At 44.6% G+C, this 19212-nt stretch overlaps 1 protein-coding gene across 1 annotated transcript in view; it reads left to right on the top strand.

The window, feature by feature from the left end:
- CAPN9 (calpain 9) overlaps nucleotides 1–11256 on the top strand; it is a 48702-nt gene extending 37446 nt beyond the window's left edge. The window contains exons 18-20 of the mRNA XM_014865707.3: nucleotides 1744–1860; nucleotides 4925–4983; nucleotides 7968–11256. Of these exons, the coding sequence (XP_014721193.1) occupies nucleotides 1744–1860; nucleotides 4925–4983; nucleotides 7968–7994 (203 nt within the window). The 3' untranslated portion in view covers nucleotides 7995–11256. The remainder of the gene's footprint in view (nucleotides 1–1743; nucleotides 1861–4924; nucleotides 4984–7967) is intronic.
- The last annotated feature ends 7956 nt before the right edge of the window (nucleotides 11257–19212 follow it).

Below are 19212 nucleotides of genomic sequence, written 5' to 3'. Positions count from 1 at the left end.
CACCCACTAAGGATGAACTCAGCCTGACCCTGTGAGGCCTCTCGGCCTCGGGTCAAGTTTTCTGGCCGAGCGGATGATCACCCTTTGGTGGCAAGCCGCGGTTCTTCCAAACCTCTAATGCCCGCTTTCAGATGGTGATCATCACAGATGAGGCAGGGCGTGCTCGATCCTGTGGTTTGGGGTTAGGGAGGAGCTCACAGGCTCACGTACCCCTCTGCCACCTGTGGCCCTGTCCCTGGCTTTGCACTGAATCCAAACTGGATGACTCAGTCATAGTTTATAACTGGCTCCCTGCACGAAGGGTGGCTTCCTAAGCCTCCGGAAGTCATTGTCCTGCAGTCTGAGTCTCTGGGGCTCAGCTGTCCTTTGCATATAGCTGCAGTGTCGACGGCCCCTGGAGTCCACAGCCCCTGCCAAGCTGCATGGTGTTTCCACAAAGCATGCTTCATATGTGTGTCCCCTGGGCCCTGCCAAAGCTTGTAGTCTGGTTCCCTCTCGGATAAACCAAACATTTGGAAACACTGTCATCTTCATGGTCTGATACAGGGACAGAATGTACAAAATCAAGAGCAGCTTGGGTCCTATGTGAGGGTGAAGAAAGCAAGACTAGAAAGACACGCGGAGAATACCACAGAGGAGAAGGGCGGGATTTTCTTAGGGGCTAGTGACCCCATTTCTAGGGCAGGAGGACAGAGCAGGGGACAAAGGGAGCCCTTCAGAGAGGAGGGGTGACCAGGTCTTTCCTATCGTGACTTGGGGACAGGAAATCCCCCCACCCTCCCTCCTCCAGCCCGTCCAGAGCAGACACCAGGATTCTGGCCACCGCCAGCAGCCAGCGCCACTGTGCTGGCTGCAGAAACTGTGCTCTGCATCTGATTGGCTCCTCCTCTGTCTGGAAATGGGACTGAGGAGGCAGGAAGACCCCAGGTGGACTTGTGAGCAACACTTTGAACATTTCCTAGAAAGTGAGCGTGTAGGCTGAAATGAAAGGGGGACGAAGTCATAAGGATGCTGGTTAGAAATCAAAACATTAACTATTGGCTCTAAAAGGAAATTTCCCTCGCCCAAACCAATGAGGAAACCAAGCCCAGAGAAGCGAAGCAGACCGCCCTTGGCCCAAACAGCACCAGAGCTCAAATCCAGTCCCCAGCTCCAGCCTGGTGTTCTCACTCCATCGTGGGTGTGTGTGAACGAGGCTTTCCCTGCCCCACCTCATTCTCCGTGGCCAGCAGCATCCCTTCAGAGACACATGATTCCTAGAGCCTGCAACACCTTTGGGTTGAAATGCCCTTGAGAAACGCCCACGTACTGCAGGTGTCACAGCTGGAATCCTCCTGGGCCCAGCAGAAGCTGGAAGTGCAGCCAGAAGTGAGCTCAGATATAGACCGAGAGGGCAGGCTGGTGCGGGAGTGGGGCTCAGACACTGTCCAGCGTTAGAGGCTTCCTGAAAAGTCGGCAAGATGCGATGGGTGCTGTGGGCATCAAAACCAAGACCCCAAACTCATTAAACTCAGAAGGTACAGCTGTAAGTTCACCAGCACGGCCCCAACATAGACACACACTGTCAACCCGCATTCACACTGAGGACAGCAGCCCCTGCTGGGTCTGGGAACCCAAGCTTTGTGGCAGGAATGCTGGCTCCCTCCCCTTAGTTCGCCCCTCTGCTGACAGAGCGCTCCCTGGTGCACCCCTTGGGGCTTGGCCTGGCCATGGCAGGACAGTGACCCCTCACTCTCCCCACAGGCTTCCAGCTGAGCAGTCACCTCCTGCAGCTGATCGTCCTCAGGTACGCGGACGAGGAGCTTCAACTGGGCTTTGACGACTTCCTCAACTGCATGGTCCGGCTGGAGAACGCGAGCCGTAAGTGTCCTGGGCCCAGGGGAGAGTCCACCTCCCCCCAGTCACCTCCCAGGAGCACGTGAGAAGCAACCTGCCAAAAATTAGAGTAAAGACAGGTCACAGGGAGCCATCTTCGGATCTATGTGACGTGTGTGTGGTTAGCTGTGGGGGGAATGTGTGTCTTTTCTGCAGTGCGTTTATTTTAACAGTCATTCTCTACACGCACCCACAGTGTCTTTGTGGAAGGACGGTGGGCTGGGGTGGGGTTCTGCCTCATATCTGAGGAAGGGTGGATTTTAGGTCAAATCCCATCATAGCACATAGAATCAGAACAGTCCTTCCCATCCTGCCCCACCCCCATCCCCTTCTCCTCCTCCCCCCCTCTCCACCCACCTTTGGATTTTGTAAGCCCTGGATGCTGACACAGTTATCTCAAACAAGATTTGTTACCCCAAGAAGAGACAGACATTATGTAGGTGGTCCTTAGTGTGTGCAGTTTATGGTCATATCCACCTCCCCCCACAGTGATAGGGTGGTCACAAAGTTGAAGCTGAATGAAGCCCATCCAGGGGCCTGTAACTCAGAACCAGGGCAGCTGCCATGGGGGTGCCATCTGTGCAGGCACACGAGGCCCCGCACCCCCAAGGACACCCATGTCTGATTTAACATTCCTGGGTCACCATCTTGAATTTTCGCAATTTCTGAACAAGGGGCCCCGTATTTCCATCTTGCCCTGGGCCCCACAAATTATGGAGCCAGTCTTGCTTGGCGTTTTCTAAAGTATGTTTGGTAGGTGACTTCAGAGCACTTGGTAAACCAAGGCAGGGGCTGTGCTCCTCAGGTCCACGGTGCTAGAGCTCCCTCTGCTTCTTTTGTGACACTTAGAACACATATCCATAGTCACTTGTCTGAAGCCTGTCTCCACTAGACTAGGAGCGCCAGGAGAGCCGTACTGAGAGGAAAGCAAGGCATACGTGGTGACTGATAATGCCAGTTTCAGAGGTAAGCAGGTCCTGAAGGCCTTGCACGTCAAGCCAGGAGACTGGACTTTCTCTAGGGTGGTTACCAGTAGCTGGTGAGAGGTGAACTTCAGAAAGACGCTGCTGAGAGAGTCACTGATTACTTACAGGGTGGTCAGACGGACCTAGAAATGATGAGATCTGACGGCTTCTCTTCTCTCACGGCCCTTTTCCTATCTAAACCCCCTCAGGACGAATCCTTCCCTCCAGGGTGTTCTCAGCTTGTTCTTATAATCGAGGAATGTCAGGGAGAAGGTGCTTTAGGCTTAATGTTATCTACTCTGGGGTCCTCACATTAGATTCACCATCTGGAGAAGATTGAAAAATACCAAGGCTGGGGCTTTACCCCAGGATTATTTTAATTTTTTATTCTGGAAATTTTGAATGATACATGAAGTATAAAGAAGAATAATCAGTCCTCACGTGTCCTCCACCAGTGCTTCTCAAATGTTGCCAAACATTGGGGCTGACCCAGTGGCGTAGTGGTTAAGTTCACGAGCTCTGCTTCCACCATCTGGGGTTTGCAAGTTCGCAGGTTTGGATCCCGGCTCCAGACCTAGCACTGCTCAAGCCACGCTATGGCGGCATCCCACATAAAATAGAGGAAGATTGGCATAGATGTTATCTCAACGGCAATCTTCCTCAAGCAAAAAGAGGAAGATTTGCAATAGATGTTAGCTCAGAGCCAATCTTCCTCACACACACACACAAATGTTGCCACACATTGCAATCCCTGGGAAAGCTTCAAAAAATTTTGATGGGGCCAGCCCGGTGGCACATTGGTTAAGTCCACACATTCCGCTTTGATGGCTGGGGGTCTGCTGGTTCAGATCCTGGATGTGGACATAGCACCACTTGTCAAGCCATGCTGTGGCAGGCGTCCCACATATAAAGTGGAGGAAGATGGGCACAGATGTTAGCTCAGGGCCAGTCTTCCTCAGCAAAAAGAGGAGGATTGACAGCACATGTTAGCTCAGGGCTAATCTTCCTCAAAAAAAAAAAATTTGATGACCAGGCTGCACAGTAGACCAATTAAATCAGAATCTAGGGGGTGACACACAGCATCAGTGTTTATAACATTCCCCAGGTGCTTCCAGGGCCTTCTACCCAGCCTCAACAATTATCATCTTGTTAATCATTTTCATTTGTTCCCCTAACACATTTTTTTCCCTGAATTACTTAATAATAGATCTCAGAAATTCAGTCCTTTTATCTGTAAATATCTCTAACAGATAGACTTGTTTTTAGCATAATCGTCATGCCGTTTGCACCCTAACTAAATTCTCAGTAAGTCCTCGCATCGTCTGAGACAGGTCCGTGCTGAAATTCCCCAGGCCATCTTTCACATTTGCCTGGTTGTGCCAGGATCACCACTGCATTTGGCTGTTGGGTTCTGTCTCTTTTGTTCTGTGACAGTCCTCTCCCCCTTTTTGTTGTATTTTTAAAGCTCCCTGGGTGACTCTCAGGCGAGGCGAGGGTTGATTGGCTCCACCACTTCGACTCAGATGGGGAGGCCCAGAGAGGAAAACAATTGTCTCTGATTCTTCGGTGTTGTAGACATGGCGTCCAGCTCAGACTGGCTCGCTCTCCTACCCTGGCTCTGCCCACCTGTGGGAACCCCTCCATGCTTACCTTCTCATAGGGGATTCATAGAGATTGAACAGCTTTCAAGATTCATGCAAAACTCTACATACATGTGCTTTTTTTCTGGGGAGAACGTCCATGGATTGCAAGGGATCTGTAGCCCCTAAAAGTCAAGATAGGGGAGATGTTGTGGCTCCAGGAGCTGGCTGGCTGACTGGTATATTGTAGATGATTGCACAAGCCACCCAGTGCTAAAGCCACTGGGTTCTGCCATCACAGAGATTCTAGAGGCTTCCACCAGGTAAGAGCAATTCCCACTCAGTGGGCCTGAGTCTGGCCTGCCATTCTAGAAGATCCTTGCTACCACCAGATGGAGCAGCTCCTCCACAGGCTCCGGGGAAGGCCCCTCGGTCGTGGGAAGATAACTGAACCTGTAGAAGGACTCTCCCTACATGATGCTTTCCTCCTGTCTCTCCTATTAGGGGTGTTCCAGGCCCTCAGCACCAAGAACAAGGAGTTCATTCATCTCAACATAAACGAGGTAGGACCAAGTCACACCTTCCGCTCAGGGACCCCGCCAGAGCTAGGCAGAGCCCACGCTCCGTAAACGTTTGCTGAATCATGATTGCGTGTGGAGGTTAACATTTAGCCAGGGGATAATAACAACAATAAGATTGCTAATATTTTTGAAGTACTATTCATTTAGCAGTCAATGTAATCATTACTATAGTCCTGTGGGCTGAGGATTAATAGTATCCTCATTTTGCAGATGTGGAAACTGAGGCACAGAGAGATTAATCACCTGGAAGAGAGTGAGCAAGCAAACGCTGCCTCCTTATTCTTCTCTTCCTTCTGCCACGTGGGCCCCTCAGCCTGCCTGCCTTCTAGCTTCCAATTTATTCATTCCCCTTGCTCATGTTGTCCTGTGGGTCTCATGATTCTTGAGGGGTATGTGTGTGTGCATGTATGCACACCTCAAAAACCCTGAGAAATACACCACTTTCACCAGTTACAGGGGCTGATTCCAGCAAAAATGATGGAGGAGAGAGCATGGGTCAGAGTTTCAGAGGCTTGAAAGAGGCATCCCAGGTGAGGATGGCCCTCTCCCCACTCCTCATTGTGGTCAGGCAGCAGCCGCATAGGCATCACATAGGGGAGCTTGTTAGAAATGCAGAGCGCCATACAGTGATGGTAGCCAACGATCCTGTGTTCTAAACTTCAAAGTTGCTAAGAGACTAGATCTTAATTCTTCTCATCCCAAAAAGAAGTGATAATTATTTGACATGAGGGAGGTGTTAACTAAGGCTGCAGTGGTAATCACATTGCAACATATAAATGGATCAAATCAACACTTAACTTACACCTTAAACTTACACAACACATCAGTTATAACTCAATTAAATAAATGAATAAAATAAAAAGTAAAAGAAAGAACAAAGAAATGCAGAGTCAGGCGCCATCCCAGACCTGCTGAATCAGATCTCATTTTATCAGGATCCCCAGCGGTTCCTAAATACATTAAAGTTTGAGAACACTGCTTAGACATTCTGCCTGAAGGCAAAGGGAAAAACTCTGGGTGCTTTCCTTCAGTGGTTCCCATGATCTTTATTTCCCGTGTTTTTATTTCTCTTCCTGTGCCTTTCTGTCCAGCTCTGCTTTCCCTCCGACCTAGGGAGGTACAGCCAGGCAGCCTGTGTCTCCTTCCCCATCTCTGAGTCCTTTCTCTGCCCACCCATTTCCATGCTCACACCACACACAGCGTCTGTTTTCCAAAGTCAGTGGCGACTTTGGATTTGGGTACCATTTTATTGCCTTTTCCAAGATTAAGAAGGATGACAGCATGTATTAGATAGCAGATGGGATGACTCCTCTCCTTGTGCTCTGAGTCTAGTCAATCAACTGCTCTGTGCCTCAGTTTACCATTGGCAGAAAGAGCTCTAGGCCTTAATCTTACACCAAAAGTTTGGATTATAATAATATCATGTAATTTGGCAATTTATGTTGACTTTTCACTAATTTTCTCATATGTGTATCTCAGATCCCTGGATACATTATAATTTCATTGAGAACAGACACTGGACATTTTTCTTTTCTAGTATTCTCTCTCACCTTATCATCTACAACACATTCAATAAATATAATTCCTCTGATTTATAACTTTATAAAATACCCCAGGATTCCAAAGAAAGATATTTGTACTCAAATTAGTCCCTTGTGAAAATAAGAGGGACCCCTAGACCCACCTTTATTTCTCATTTACTTCAAGGTGTTGCCACTAATAAGCGTGAAGAAAGTGTGAGAGTTGACACCTGTCCGTAGTGCAAGGGAGGTTTGGTATTCAGTAGCCTCTTAGTCGGTCAAAGGCCCAAAAATACTAGAATCATGGAGGAAGCATTCCGTTGCTTCAGGTTCAAGGTGTCACTTTCAACCCAAGTGTCCGCAGGTGTGGGGGCTGGAATGAGCTCCTTATCCTGTCCCCTCTCACTTCAACAGACCCAAGTCACTTGCTGTAAGCTCTTGCCCCATCCCATAGTTATCACTCTCCAAGACAACAGGAAAAGTCTTCTGAGTCCTCTCCTTCTCCCTCTCCCTTTAACCCTGCCATCCTCAACTCTGGCTGCACATTAGCATCACCTGGGGAGATTTTAACCCCCCCCCCCCCCCGCCATTGGCCTGGACATGCCCAAGACCAACTAACCCCAACTCTCTATGGGTGGGACCCAAGCATTGTTATTTTTTAAATTCCCCTGGTGAGTCCAGTGTGCAGCCAAGTTCAAGGGCTACTGTTTTGAACGCCCCCTCCCCTCCATCTAGGAAACAATCAGAGCCTTCCTCTACCTGAGTTGGCCTCACCTGCAGTGACTCTGCCAATAGAGCCTGTGTGTCTTCCTCCAGCCAGCCTCTCATAACCCTGGCCTGGGCACAGGCTGTGGCCAAGAAGGAGGGCACAGGGGAGAGAAAAATCTGTCCCACATAATCTTGTTCCCCCAAGTCACCATGTTGTGGTAAGAAAGCTGGTGAGGAGGAAGAGGCAGGACAGACTCAGGATAGAGATGAGGAGGAACTTCATGCTACTTCCCCACCAGTTCATTTGTAAAGAGCCCCAGACACAGAGCCTGCTTCCCTTTCCTGAAGCCCCTCTGTGATGGAGGATCACCTCTTTCCTCAAGGTGGGGGGACCCCTCACCAAAGAGGAAAAGGGCCTTTACGCTGCCCTGCCCACGGTGCCTCAGGGAGGCTGTCTGCTTCAACAGGGAGAAAGCACATTTCTCTCTCTCTCTCTCACACAATCTGCCCTTGACCTGAGCTCACTCAGAAGGTGCTCAGAACCTCTGGAAAACATAAAGTGCTGCAAATTAATTAACTTTTTAAAAAGGTTTCATGTTGAGGCAGAAGTCTATGTCTGTAGGCAAAACAATCAGATGGCGGATCTCCTGTGACATCAACAAACTTGGGACATTCCTGAGGCTGCTAGGGAAATGGAGAGATGACAGGCCCTAGCTGTTTCTTTCTTTTTATTTTCAGTTCATCATCTTGACAATGAACATTTGAGACTTCTCTGGTGGGGATGCAGCCTGTCCAGCTGACCCTTGACTTTTGGACCATGAACTTCAGAACGTCTCCTGGTGTAGAGCTGTCATATCCAGGGCTCTCTCCATTTCCGTCATCCAACCCTCTACCTGCTACACATGCTCCTGATCTTGGAAGAATGGAATGGACTCAGCCATGCTCTCTGACTTTATGCTACCTCTTTATGAAATCTCTGCCCTAAGATGGCTAATGCCTTACATCCAGTATCAGGCATCTCAAGCCATTTCTCCCTCTACTTTCCCTACCTCATCCCATTACTAATTATTCAAAGTGCTAGTGCACAGAACCCTGGCTTCACTGTAGCTTCAATCATTGTACTCGAACATCCCATACAGAACGACGTTTTTATAAATGTGTGGCTGGAGATGAGAAGGGAAAGGTGTGAGGTCATAATCAAGCATTTTCTGCATTGTAAGTGTGTTTCCTTAATGAGACAAATGTAGAGAATTCTGGACGTTCACTGGTAAGACTGGAACAATGTGAAAATCTCTACCTCCTCCTCCAAGAGCTGGTAACTGAGTCTGTCTCTGTTCAGTCCAATAGTCTTTGTGCCAGGAAAGCCAAATGCAATATTATTTCTTCTCAGGGAGTCCAGATGCTAGTCAGACTTGATCTCGTTCATTTCCACCATGGTGGGGAATTATAGAGTGAAGAAGCCTTGCTGTAGCTCCCTTGACACTAGACAGGAAAAACCCACTGAACTGGAATCATGAGAAATAACATGATAAGATATTGGCTTAGGCCAGCTGCAGTGGACTAATGGTTAAATTTGGTGTGTTCCACTTTGGCAGCCCAGGTTCAAGCTCCCAGGCATGAACCTACACCACTCGTCTATCAGTAGCCATGCTGTGGTGGTGGCTCACATACAAAATAGAGGGAGTGTGGCAACAGATGTTAGCTCAGGGCAAATCTTCCTCAGGGGAAAAAAAAGATATTGGCTAAATAAGCGCTAGGTCTCATTTTCTTATTAATATACTTGTGACAGATGAGGTGGGATGGAGGTGTCTGCAGAGTGGGAAGGGAAGAGAATGGTTGGGATGAAGATCAAATTAAAAGTGGAGCTTCATCAAAACTGTATCCCCTGACTCATGGCTAAAGATGCCAGAGCAATATTGTCTCCTCCCTCAGGTCCCTACCCTTCCCAAGCTCACCCACCAATGAATGCATGAATGAATGAAGGAAAGGGCATTGTATAATAATGATGTTTTCTAATTTCTGTATTTGATTTTTGACATCTTGGGGCCTTGCTGACCTTGAAGGGACTGCCCCTCCCAGGGCTGATCAATTCCTAGAGATAGCAAACAACTTGCCTGCAAGCATGCCTTTCATATGCACACCAACCAATCCAGAGCCTGCCCCCCGCCACACACACACAACTCCCTTATTAGTCTCTCATACTCTGGGCCACTATCCCCTTGCTGTCATCACCCCAGGGCAGGTACCTGACAAACAAGGATAGCCCTTATGCCCCAGCACCCTGAAATTATTCAAACTAGCCAAACCTCAGCCTGCTTAACCTGCTTCACCCATTCCTTCCCACAATAAAGACTCCTGCCCATGGTTCCCCCTCTCCCTCTGCCTTCTGACAAATCCCAGGGCTTCCCCATGTGGCCCTTCATGGCATGGTGGCCCCCTACCCTTGGGATCTGTGAGTATAAGTTATCTTTTCACTGGCAACTGTCTCCTTCTCTGTTGACCTCAACACACTTGAATAACAATAATACCTGCATTTTAAAACACATTACCTCTCAGGAGCAGGGCTTAGGACCAAGGCTTTCTGGCAGAGCACACCAGTACAAGCATATGTCTTCTGTTCTGCTTGTTCTGTGCCTGCTCTCCTTGGTTCATGCTGCTGCCATATTGTTTGTTAGATGTTGTGAGAACTAACCCTGCTCACAGGCAGACTTGGCAGGAGGGCCTCACCATAGGAGCCCTTTCTCCTAGTGTCGTTTCTGCAGAGTACTTTTAGGCCTTTATGTCCATGAGCACACAGCTGCCTCTCCACTGATTTTTCCAGGACTTGAAAGGAGTAGGATGAACTGAGCATTCTCTTTCCTTTTCCAATTATGTGTCCCTGGAAAACTTGTTAACCTCTCCAAGACTTCGTTTCCTTAACTCTAACAGAGGGATGTAATACCTGCTTCACAGAGATTTTGCAATGAATAAATGAAATTGTGCACAGAAAGTACCAAGCACAGTATCTGACACAGAGCGGGTGCTCAGTGCAGCTAAAGTGCATTCCCTTCTCTCATCTCCCAAAGAACCAGTGGTTTCTGAAATGCCCAAAAATGTTAGCTACTATCAAATGCTTTGGGATTGCCTCTCTTCAGCATTGCAAGAATCTGTGTACTACAGAACTATCAGTCTTGAACTCTCAATGAGACTCTGTGGATTGTTTTATGATCAGGAGCACAGAACCAAAAAAGAAAATGTGTGTGTATACACATCCATATAGGTTTTTGTATGTGTATGTGTGTGTAGCTTTTATTTGTTTCTGAATCACATGGTCTGATACACCCAGAAACCAAAGAAGATGTTTCACGTGCATTCATTCAATTGATGTAATTATAGAGTGATTCTATAGCTTTAAATTCAAATCAGAAACTTTTAAGTATGAGAGGGATAATGTTAGTTATAAAACCAGAACAATAGATGTAAACTGGAACTGTCCTGGGAAAATTGAAATTTATGTTCACCCTAATTATATCCATCATGACTTATATGCATTAGGTCTTGACAGCTAAAAAAATCCATCCTCTGCTGCCTTTAAACAATAATATAAATAAGCTATGTGCTACTGACAAGCATATTGCTCTGTACCAAAAATCATATGAAACACAAGAGCTATATACCTAGACACATCAGAATCAAACTGTTGAAAGGAAAAGAAAAAAATCTGAAAAGCAGCAAGGAAAAATGATTCATCCTTTACAGGGAACACCAATACAATTAGCAGCTGACTTCTTATCAGAAGGAATGAATGTCAGAAGGCAGTGGAATGACATTTGAAGTGACAAAGAAAAGACTTTCAATCAAGAATTCTATATCCAGCAAAATGGCAAAAGCTCATTACTAGCAGACCTGCCATAGAGGATATTTCAGGGTGAAAGGAAATGACACTTGATAACTTGAATTTGCAGGAAGAAATGAAGAGCCCTGGAAATGGTATCTGTGAGGAAACATAAATGACAGGGTAAATATGTTTTTTCTCCCTTCTCCTAATTTTGTAAAAAGACATAAGATTATATAAAGCAATAATTTGAACACAATATTGTTGGGTTTGTAACATATAGAGAGCTATAACAATAGCACAAAGGAGAGGGGAGGACATGAAGATGTATAAGAGAAATGGTGTATTTTATTGGAATTAAGTCAATATAAACCTGAAGTAGGTGGTGTAAGTTAATTTGCATATGGTAATCTGCAGAGCAACCAATAAGAAAATAACAAAAATATAGTAAAGCAACCGAGGAGTCAAAACAGTATGCTAAGAATGTTGTTTAGCACAAAAGCAGTGACAAAGGAACAGATTTTAAAAATGAGACATAGAAAACAAAATAGAACTAAATACGCTATATTAATAATCATATTAAGGATAAATGGACTGAACAATATAATCCAAAGGCAGTGATTGTCACCCTAAACAAGATTTAACAGATACTGTACATTTCACACAAAAGACACAGATGGGTTGGAAGTAAAATGATGAAAAGGGTATACCATGCAAATGGTAGCAATAAGATGGCCAGAGTGGCTATATTAATATCAGGCAAAATAGATTTTAAAATAAAAAATATTTTTGTTACTAGAGACAAGGAGGGACATTTCATGATGATAAAGGGTAAATACATTAGGCAGATATAACAATTATAAATGTAATAGCACCTAACAACAGGGCCTCAAAATTTATGAAGCAAAAATGGATAGATCTGAAAGAAGAAATAGACAATTTAGCAATTATAGTTAGAGAGTTCAATACCTCACTTTCAGCAACTGATGAAACAATTAGACAGGAAATCAGCAAAGATATAGAAGACTTGAACAATACTTATCAACCAACTTGACTGACAGACATTTACAGAACACTCTATCCAAAAATAACAAATACACATTCTTTTCAAATGCATGTGGAACATTCTCTACATTAGACCATTTAATAGGCCATAATACAAATTTCAATGTATTTAAAAGGATTTAAATCAGAGTATGTTCTCCAGCCACAAATAAATTAAATTAGAAATCAGAAACAGAAAGAAATTTGGAAACTCTTCAATGTTTAGAAATTAAACAATACATTTCTAAATAACCTGGAGTCAAAGAAAAAAATCACAATGAAATTAGAAATATTTTAAACTGAATTAGACAAGAATACAAAATATCAAAATTAATGAGATGGAGCTAAACTAGGATTTAGAAAAGCAGAAAGTTGTCAAATCAATAATTTAAGCTTTTGTCTTAAGAAACATGAGAGATAGAGAGAAAGAGGCAAGTAAACCCAAAGAAGGCAATAGGAAAGAAAGAAAGATCAGAATAGAAATCAATGACTTAGAAAACTGAAGACTAGAACAAATCAAGGAAACGAAAAATTGGTTCTTAGAAAAGATCAACAATATTGATAACTTTTAGCTTAACTGACCAAGAAACAAGAGAGAAGACCCAAAGTAACAAAATCAGGAATGTAAGAGGGGGCAACACTGCTGACCTGACAGAAATCAAAAGGATTGTAAGTGAGTATTATGAACAACTTTATGCCAACAAATTAGACAACTTAAGTGCAATGGAAAAATTCATAAAAAGAAAGAAATTCCCAAAACTGACTTAAGAGGAAACTGAAGGTCCAGAATAGACCTGTAAGAAGGAAATAAATTAAAATAATAGTTAAAAAAAATCTTCCTGTGAAGAAAAACCCAGACCCATATAACTTCACTGGTGAATTCTGTCTAACATTTAAAGATGAAATAGTAACTATTATTATACCAGTATTATTGGTATTATGAGAGAAGAGACTTCCTGACTCATTCTATAAGGCTGATGCTACCCTAAGAAAGCCAGACAAAGACGTCAAAGAAAACTACAGACCAATGTCCTTATTGCAATAGATGCAAATATTCTTAACAAAATATTGGCAAACCAAATCCAACAGCGCATAAAAAAGTTTATAAACCATGACCAAATAAGGTTTTTCTTAGAACTTCAAAATTGGTTTAGCATTCAAAAATCAATCCATGTAATACACCATACTAACAGAATAAGGGATGAAAACCTCATGATCATTTCAGTAGATGCAGAAAAAACGTCCAAACAATCCGACACCACTCATGATTAAAACTCTTAAAAAACTAAGAGTAGAAGGGACTTTCTCAACATTGTAAACAGCATCTATAAAAAACAACTATCATACTTAATGGAAAAAGACTGAATCCTTTCCTCCAAAGATTAGTAATAAGACAAAGATATCAGACACTTCTATTCAACATTACGTTGGAGATTCTGTAAGAGGGGCAAGAAAAAGCAATTAAATACAGATGGGAAAATAAGTAAACCTGTTCACAGGTTCACAAATGACATGAATCTATATGCAGAAAATCTTGAGAATTCTACATAAAGAACATAGTAGGAAAACTTACACTGCTCGATTTCAAAACTTACTATAAAGCTACGGTAATCGAGAGAGTATGATTTTGGCTTAAGGACAAACATACAGATAAGTTGAACAGAATAGAAAGTCTAGAAATAGACACATTTATAGTCAATTGATTTTTTACAAAGGTGCCAAGTCAATTCAATGGAGGAAAAGATAGTCTTTTCAACAAATGATGCTGGAACAATTGGATATCAATGTAGTCATATGAAAAGACAAAAACAAAACAAAACTTAGACTGTTATCTCACACTATATACAAAAATCAACTCAATGGATCACGCCTAATCTAAGGGCTAGAACTATCAATCTTCTAGGACAAAACATAGGAGTAAGTCTTTGCGACCTGGGATTAGGCAAAGATTTCTTAGATATGATACCAAAAGCTCAATTCATAAAAGAAAACTTTGGTAAATTAGACTTCATTGAAATTAAAATATTTGCTTTTCAAAAGGCACCATTGTAAAAAGGAAAAGAAAAGCCGCAAACTGGAAGGAAATACTTGCAAATCATGTCTGATAAATGACCTGTATCCAGAATATACAAACAACTTCTACAACTCAATAAGAAAACAAACAACCCAGTTTTGTAAAGGGGCAAAGATGTCAATAGACATTTCTCCAAAGAAAATATACAAATGGCTAATAAGCACATGAAAAGATGCTCAACATCATTAGTCATTAGAGAAATACAACTACCCAATAAAGTCACATGAGATACCACACAGACCTACTATAATGGTTACTATATAGAAAGACTGACAATACCAAGTGTTGGTGAAGACATGCAGAAACTGGCACCGTCATCCACTGGGGATGGGAATGTAAAATGGCACTGCCACTTTGAAAAACAGTTTGATAGTTTCTTTAAAAATTAAACATACACTTACCACATCAATTAGCAACTCCACTCCTAGATATCTGCCAAGAAAAATGAAAATAAATGACGTATACACAAAGACTTGTATGTGACTATTTATAGCAGCATTATTTATGGCAGCCAAAAAATGAAAACAATCCGTGACTGGGCAATGGATAAACAAAATTCTTTATGATGGAATTATTGTAAATATTGCTGATATATGCTTATTCCATTTTCTGTTTACATAAAATTCCTAGAAAAGGCAAATCCATAGAGACACCAAGCAGATCAATGGTTGCCTGGGGCTGGAAGTGGGAATAGGGATGAACTGCAAACAGCAGAAGGGAACTTTTTGGGGGGTGACGGAAATGTTCTAAAGGTGGATTGTGGTGATGGTTGCACGACTCGATAAATTCACTAAAAAGTATTTGTATACTTAAAATGGGTGTGTGGTGGTATTTAAATTATACATCAGTAAAGCTGTTAACAAAAAGTACATGATCTATGAGATAAGAGACGGAGAGAGAGATATGGGAGAGAAAATAAGTAAATAAATAAACTTGAATTAATCAATGTCTACCTTAGTGACTTTTCTGTTAAATCAGTCAAAATGAGAATCTATGTTTGTGGTTTTTTTCTCAGTTTCAAGAAAAATTACTGTCTTCATTCATCTTTTCTGGGACAAGAGTTCTTATTTAGGAGAGTAGCCATCAATTCGACAAAACACAATTTGAGCTGAGCTTGAGCACATCTAAGTAGGCTAATCTGTCTGCCTGCTAATTTTCTATTTTTTAGTAATAGAAACAGCTTGGTTGGGTGAAATACCTATGTATCTAGACAAGTCACGGCTCCTCCCCGGACTGCAGGGGTGATAGTCAAAATATTTAACAACCACATGGACATTTGGTGGGACCATTGTGTTTAATATTCAGACAATCTTACAAGGTTGCTTTTCTCATCCCCACTAGACACATTTTAAAGCAACCCAAACTGAGGCTCACAAGGGCTCATGAGGTGGCCAAGAACAGATGTGAATGCAACGTCATGTGCTTCTTGTTTCAGCAGAAGTTGCATGAAGATGTTCCCGCCTTGGCTGGAGGAAGTGGAGTCCTTCCCAATCTGGGCATTCTGTGATGCTGTAAAATAACCCCAAAACTATTCTTATAATAGTATAAGTGACTAACGACACTTGGAAAAAAATCTCCCCTCCTATTTACATTTTGAAGGAAGAAGAAAGCTTTAAGCTTAAGGAATGACGTTCCTCAGTGGGATTTCAGGTCCAGAGAAGAGGGTAGATATTACTCTGCAGCATGAACTTTCTCCCCCTGCGAGCAGGTGCCTGTTCACCTGGGCCAGCTTGGCACGCCAAAGGGTGGCCGTTGAGTCTCTGTGTATCTTAACTTTCCTGTGGCCTAACTTTCCTGGACGCACACTGTACAATGGATCTTAAATTGAAATCTGTATGTGTGACAGCAGTATTTGACACATTGTAACACTGTAAGTCCTCAATAAAGGACATATAAGGGGGAAAAAAATCGCTAAACCAAGACTTCCACGGGCCCTGAGACAGAAAGAGGACAGCCCGCGGGCCACCACAGAGTGGTCACTCCTCCATCTGCTGCCCATCCCCTCAGGCCACAGAGATAACCCATCTGCCCAGTATCTCTCCCCACAGGGCTGTCCCCAGACCTGACGTCAATAGCAGCCCTGTGGTCACATCTAAAGAACCTGCCCTCGACCCAGGGAGTGGAAATCTTTCCCCACAGATCCTTAGACTGAATCCCTCAGGCTCTGCTGGGAGGGAACCACGGGCCACAGGCACTTTTTTCTGAAATGCAGAGCCTGCCCCCGGCTCCTCTCCACTCCGTCCTATGCAGAGCCACACCGTGCACTGAGGGGCCAGGCCCTCAGAAAGCACCAGAGCATGTGACCCGGTTGGCAGGAGTGCCGAGATCATTGGTGCCAGCTCAATTCAGTGCACTGATCGTTTGCGATAACAAAGCACCATTCTACTGAGAGCCAAGACCACCCGCCAAGTACCAGTGTAAAGGCTGTGTTGGCCCTGCAGCTGCGAATCAGTAGTAGGCTGATTCTTGCTACTGATGCAGGCCTGGGGCATTTCCCAGCCCACAGTGCCTTTCTGAACGGGGGTGGGAGGGGGTGGGGAGAACAGAGAGAGGGGAGGAGGAAGGGGGAGAGGGAGGGGAAGATGGGGAGAGAAGAAGAGAGAAGGAGGGAGAGGAAGAGAGAGTGAGAGATACAGAGGGAGAAGGAGACAGAGACTCTCCTTGATACCTGAATGGCCCTCTGGATGAAAGAACAGAGCTCAGAGATGCTCCTGAGGAGGAAGTTTTCCTGTTCATTACCAGTAGAACTCCACTGGGAAGAAAAGTCGCTCTCTTTCCAAGGAAAGGGAACAAGCATAGTTAGGCAGCTGAACCTCATGGATGAAATGCACGATCACATAACAGAAATGGCATTGGCTTTAGAGTCTGGAGACCTGTGTGCTAGCTAGTCTGGAATTTACTTTCAGCTAGCTGTGTGACCTTAACCATATCACTTAACCTCTCTGGGCTGCCTTGCACTGTGCCATTATATGATTCCTTGTCTAACTCTGAGACCTTGAAGGCAAGTCAAGTGTGTCTCAGTCCCGGTCCAATGGGGTAGATGGAGAGACTGGTACGAGGTAGCAGAGGAGAGGCTGGCAAGCCTGAGAACTCATTTACCTGATCCCTGACAGAGTTTGGGATTCTGAGAAGAACGAGAGTGTCCCAAGGATTCTCTCTGGGCCACACCAGGACCTGGCTTCTGGGAAATACTCTGTACTCCGCCTTCCTTTCAGCATCTCCACGTGCTGAGCTCCTCCGTCTTCTAAACTCACCAGAACTCAGCTTACCCATATGGTTTCAGCTTTCTCTCTTGTCCCTCACGGTTGACCTTCTAGGTTCTAAAAAGGCATTCATCCAGCTGGACGGTGGCCTCACAGTCACTTCTTAACACACTGCCGGAACTGGCTTCCTCCCCTCAGCATTGTGCTGACACCTCTGCTGGGACGGTGCCAGCTCCAAAGGACGCCTGTCCGTTCTCGTCCTGTGTGAGGGCTCTGCGGCACTGGGTGCTCCTGGCCATGTCCTCCTTCGTGAACCGACTCCTCCCCCTGGGCAGTGCAGGACTCTGGCTTCCCCCTGCCTGCCTGGCCACTCTTGACAGTCTCGTTTACATGCTCTTTTCCCTTTGTTCAGACTTAAATATTGGTGTCCTTTGGGATTCAGCCCTCAGCCCCTTTTCATTCCATTCTATACGCTCCTGTGTTTTGTGTACTCATGGCTTCAACCGCCATTTCTATGCCACTTCCTCCCAAACCTGTGGCTCCCTCCTGGCCTCTCCTGGGCCCCTGGACAACACATCGTGGAGGAGAATCGTATCTTCACTTGCCTCTGCATAGCTCTATGAGGCCTCTCACAGGCGCCTCCATTTTGCCTTCTACAAATATTGAATACTCACTCAGCCAGCACTGTGACAGGTGCTCCACAGCCTTCCTGCCTAAAATATGGTCATGCCTCACTGCTCCCAGGAAATACCCAGGGCTCAATACAGCCCTGCTTACCTCTCAGCGAGTTCTTGGCTGAGTCTCACTTGTCCTTCAGGACGCAGCCCAGAGTGGGGTCGGCTCTCCTCCCATTTGGAACTACGCCCTGGCCTTGCTGATCCACAGCCCTGCCTCCACTATGCTCTCACTCCCCCTGTAGACCTGGAGTGACTTGATCATGGGGACAGGGTCAAGTCATACCCATCTCTGTGTGTCCTAAGTGCCCAGCGCAGCTTCTGGCCCACGGGAAGGGATCAGTTAATGTTTGTGGAACACAAGCATGGAAGGAGGGAAATTGCGCCCAGAATATGTACTCCTCCGCCCCTTTGATCCGTTGGAATAGGCTTAGCTGCTGCGGGTCTGTGAAGGGCTGCTCACCGAACATCTGTTTGCTAACATGCAACCCGGCCCTACTGCTGCTCACAAAGCACCCGGGGTGTTCCGCTCCACAGACGGTATTGGGCCTTCCAGATACGAGAAATTTCGAGCATACAAGTCTTCACTGAAGCAAGGAGCACATTGTAAAACCTTTAATAGAAAATGGGTGCAGGTCTCTTTTTCTAAACAGAAGGATCATATGCACTTCACAGAAAAAGTCTGCTGTATTCAATAATTACAGTTTTTAAAAGATAAGTCTATCCAAGCAGCATCCAGTTGGTTGAAAGTCCCTGGAAAAGTCATGAAATGTGGGGTTGAGATCCCCATAGAAATCTACATCATGTTTACTTTGATCTATTATTACATTTTGTAGAAATACATAAAATTCAGTTCATTTGTGGCAAAACTGGTATTTCTTTTGCTGGTAATTGATGACTGTGCCTACAGAAACAAAACTTTCCTTAGTTGTGATCACAGAGAGATGTATGACCGTGGATGCATCATATCACGGGATGTCCAGACAATAATAATCCATGGAACCCTTGCAGAGCTGTTCCGAGGGCTATTGTAAGACCTGACACTTTTAAAACCAATCCTGATGTTTTTTAAACCACTTTATGTTTTTGTTATCTTATTATATTTATTATAGAGAGTATAAGTGATAAAAAAAAAAGAAAGAATGAGATTGGAAAAATCATCCCAAATGTCATC

Source organism: Equus asinus, chromosome 2, assembly GCF_041296235.1.
Source record: "Equus asinus isolate D_3611 breed Donkey chromosome 2, EquAss-T2T_v2, whole genome shotgun sequence".
NCBI lineage: Eukaryota > Metazoa > Chordata > Mammalia > Perissodactyla > Equidae > Equus > Equus asinus.
The sequence above is the reverse complement of the archived record's forward strand: the minus strand, read 5'-3'. Positions and strand labels throughout refer to the sequence as shown.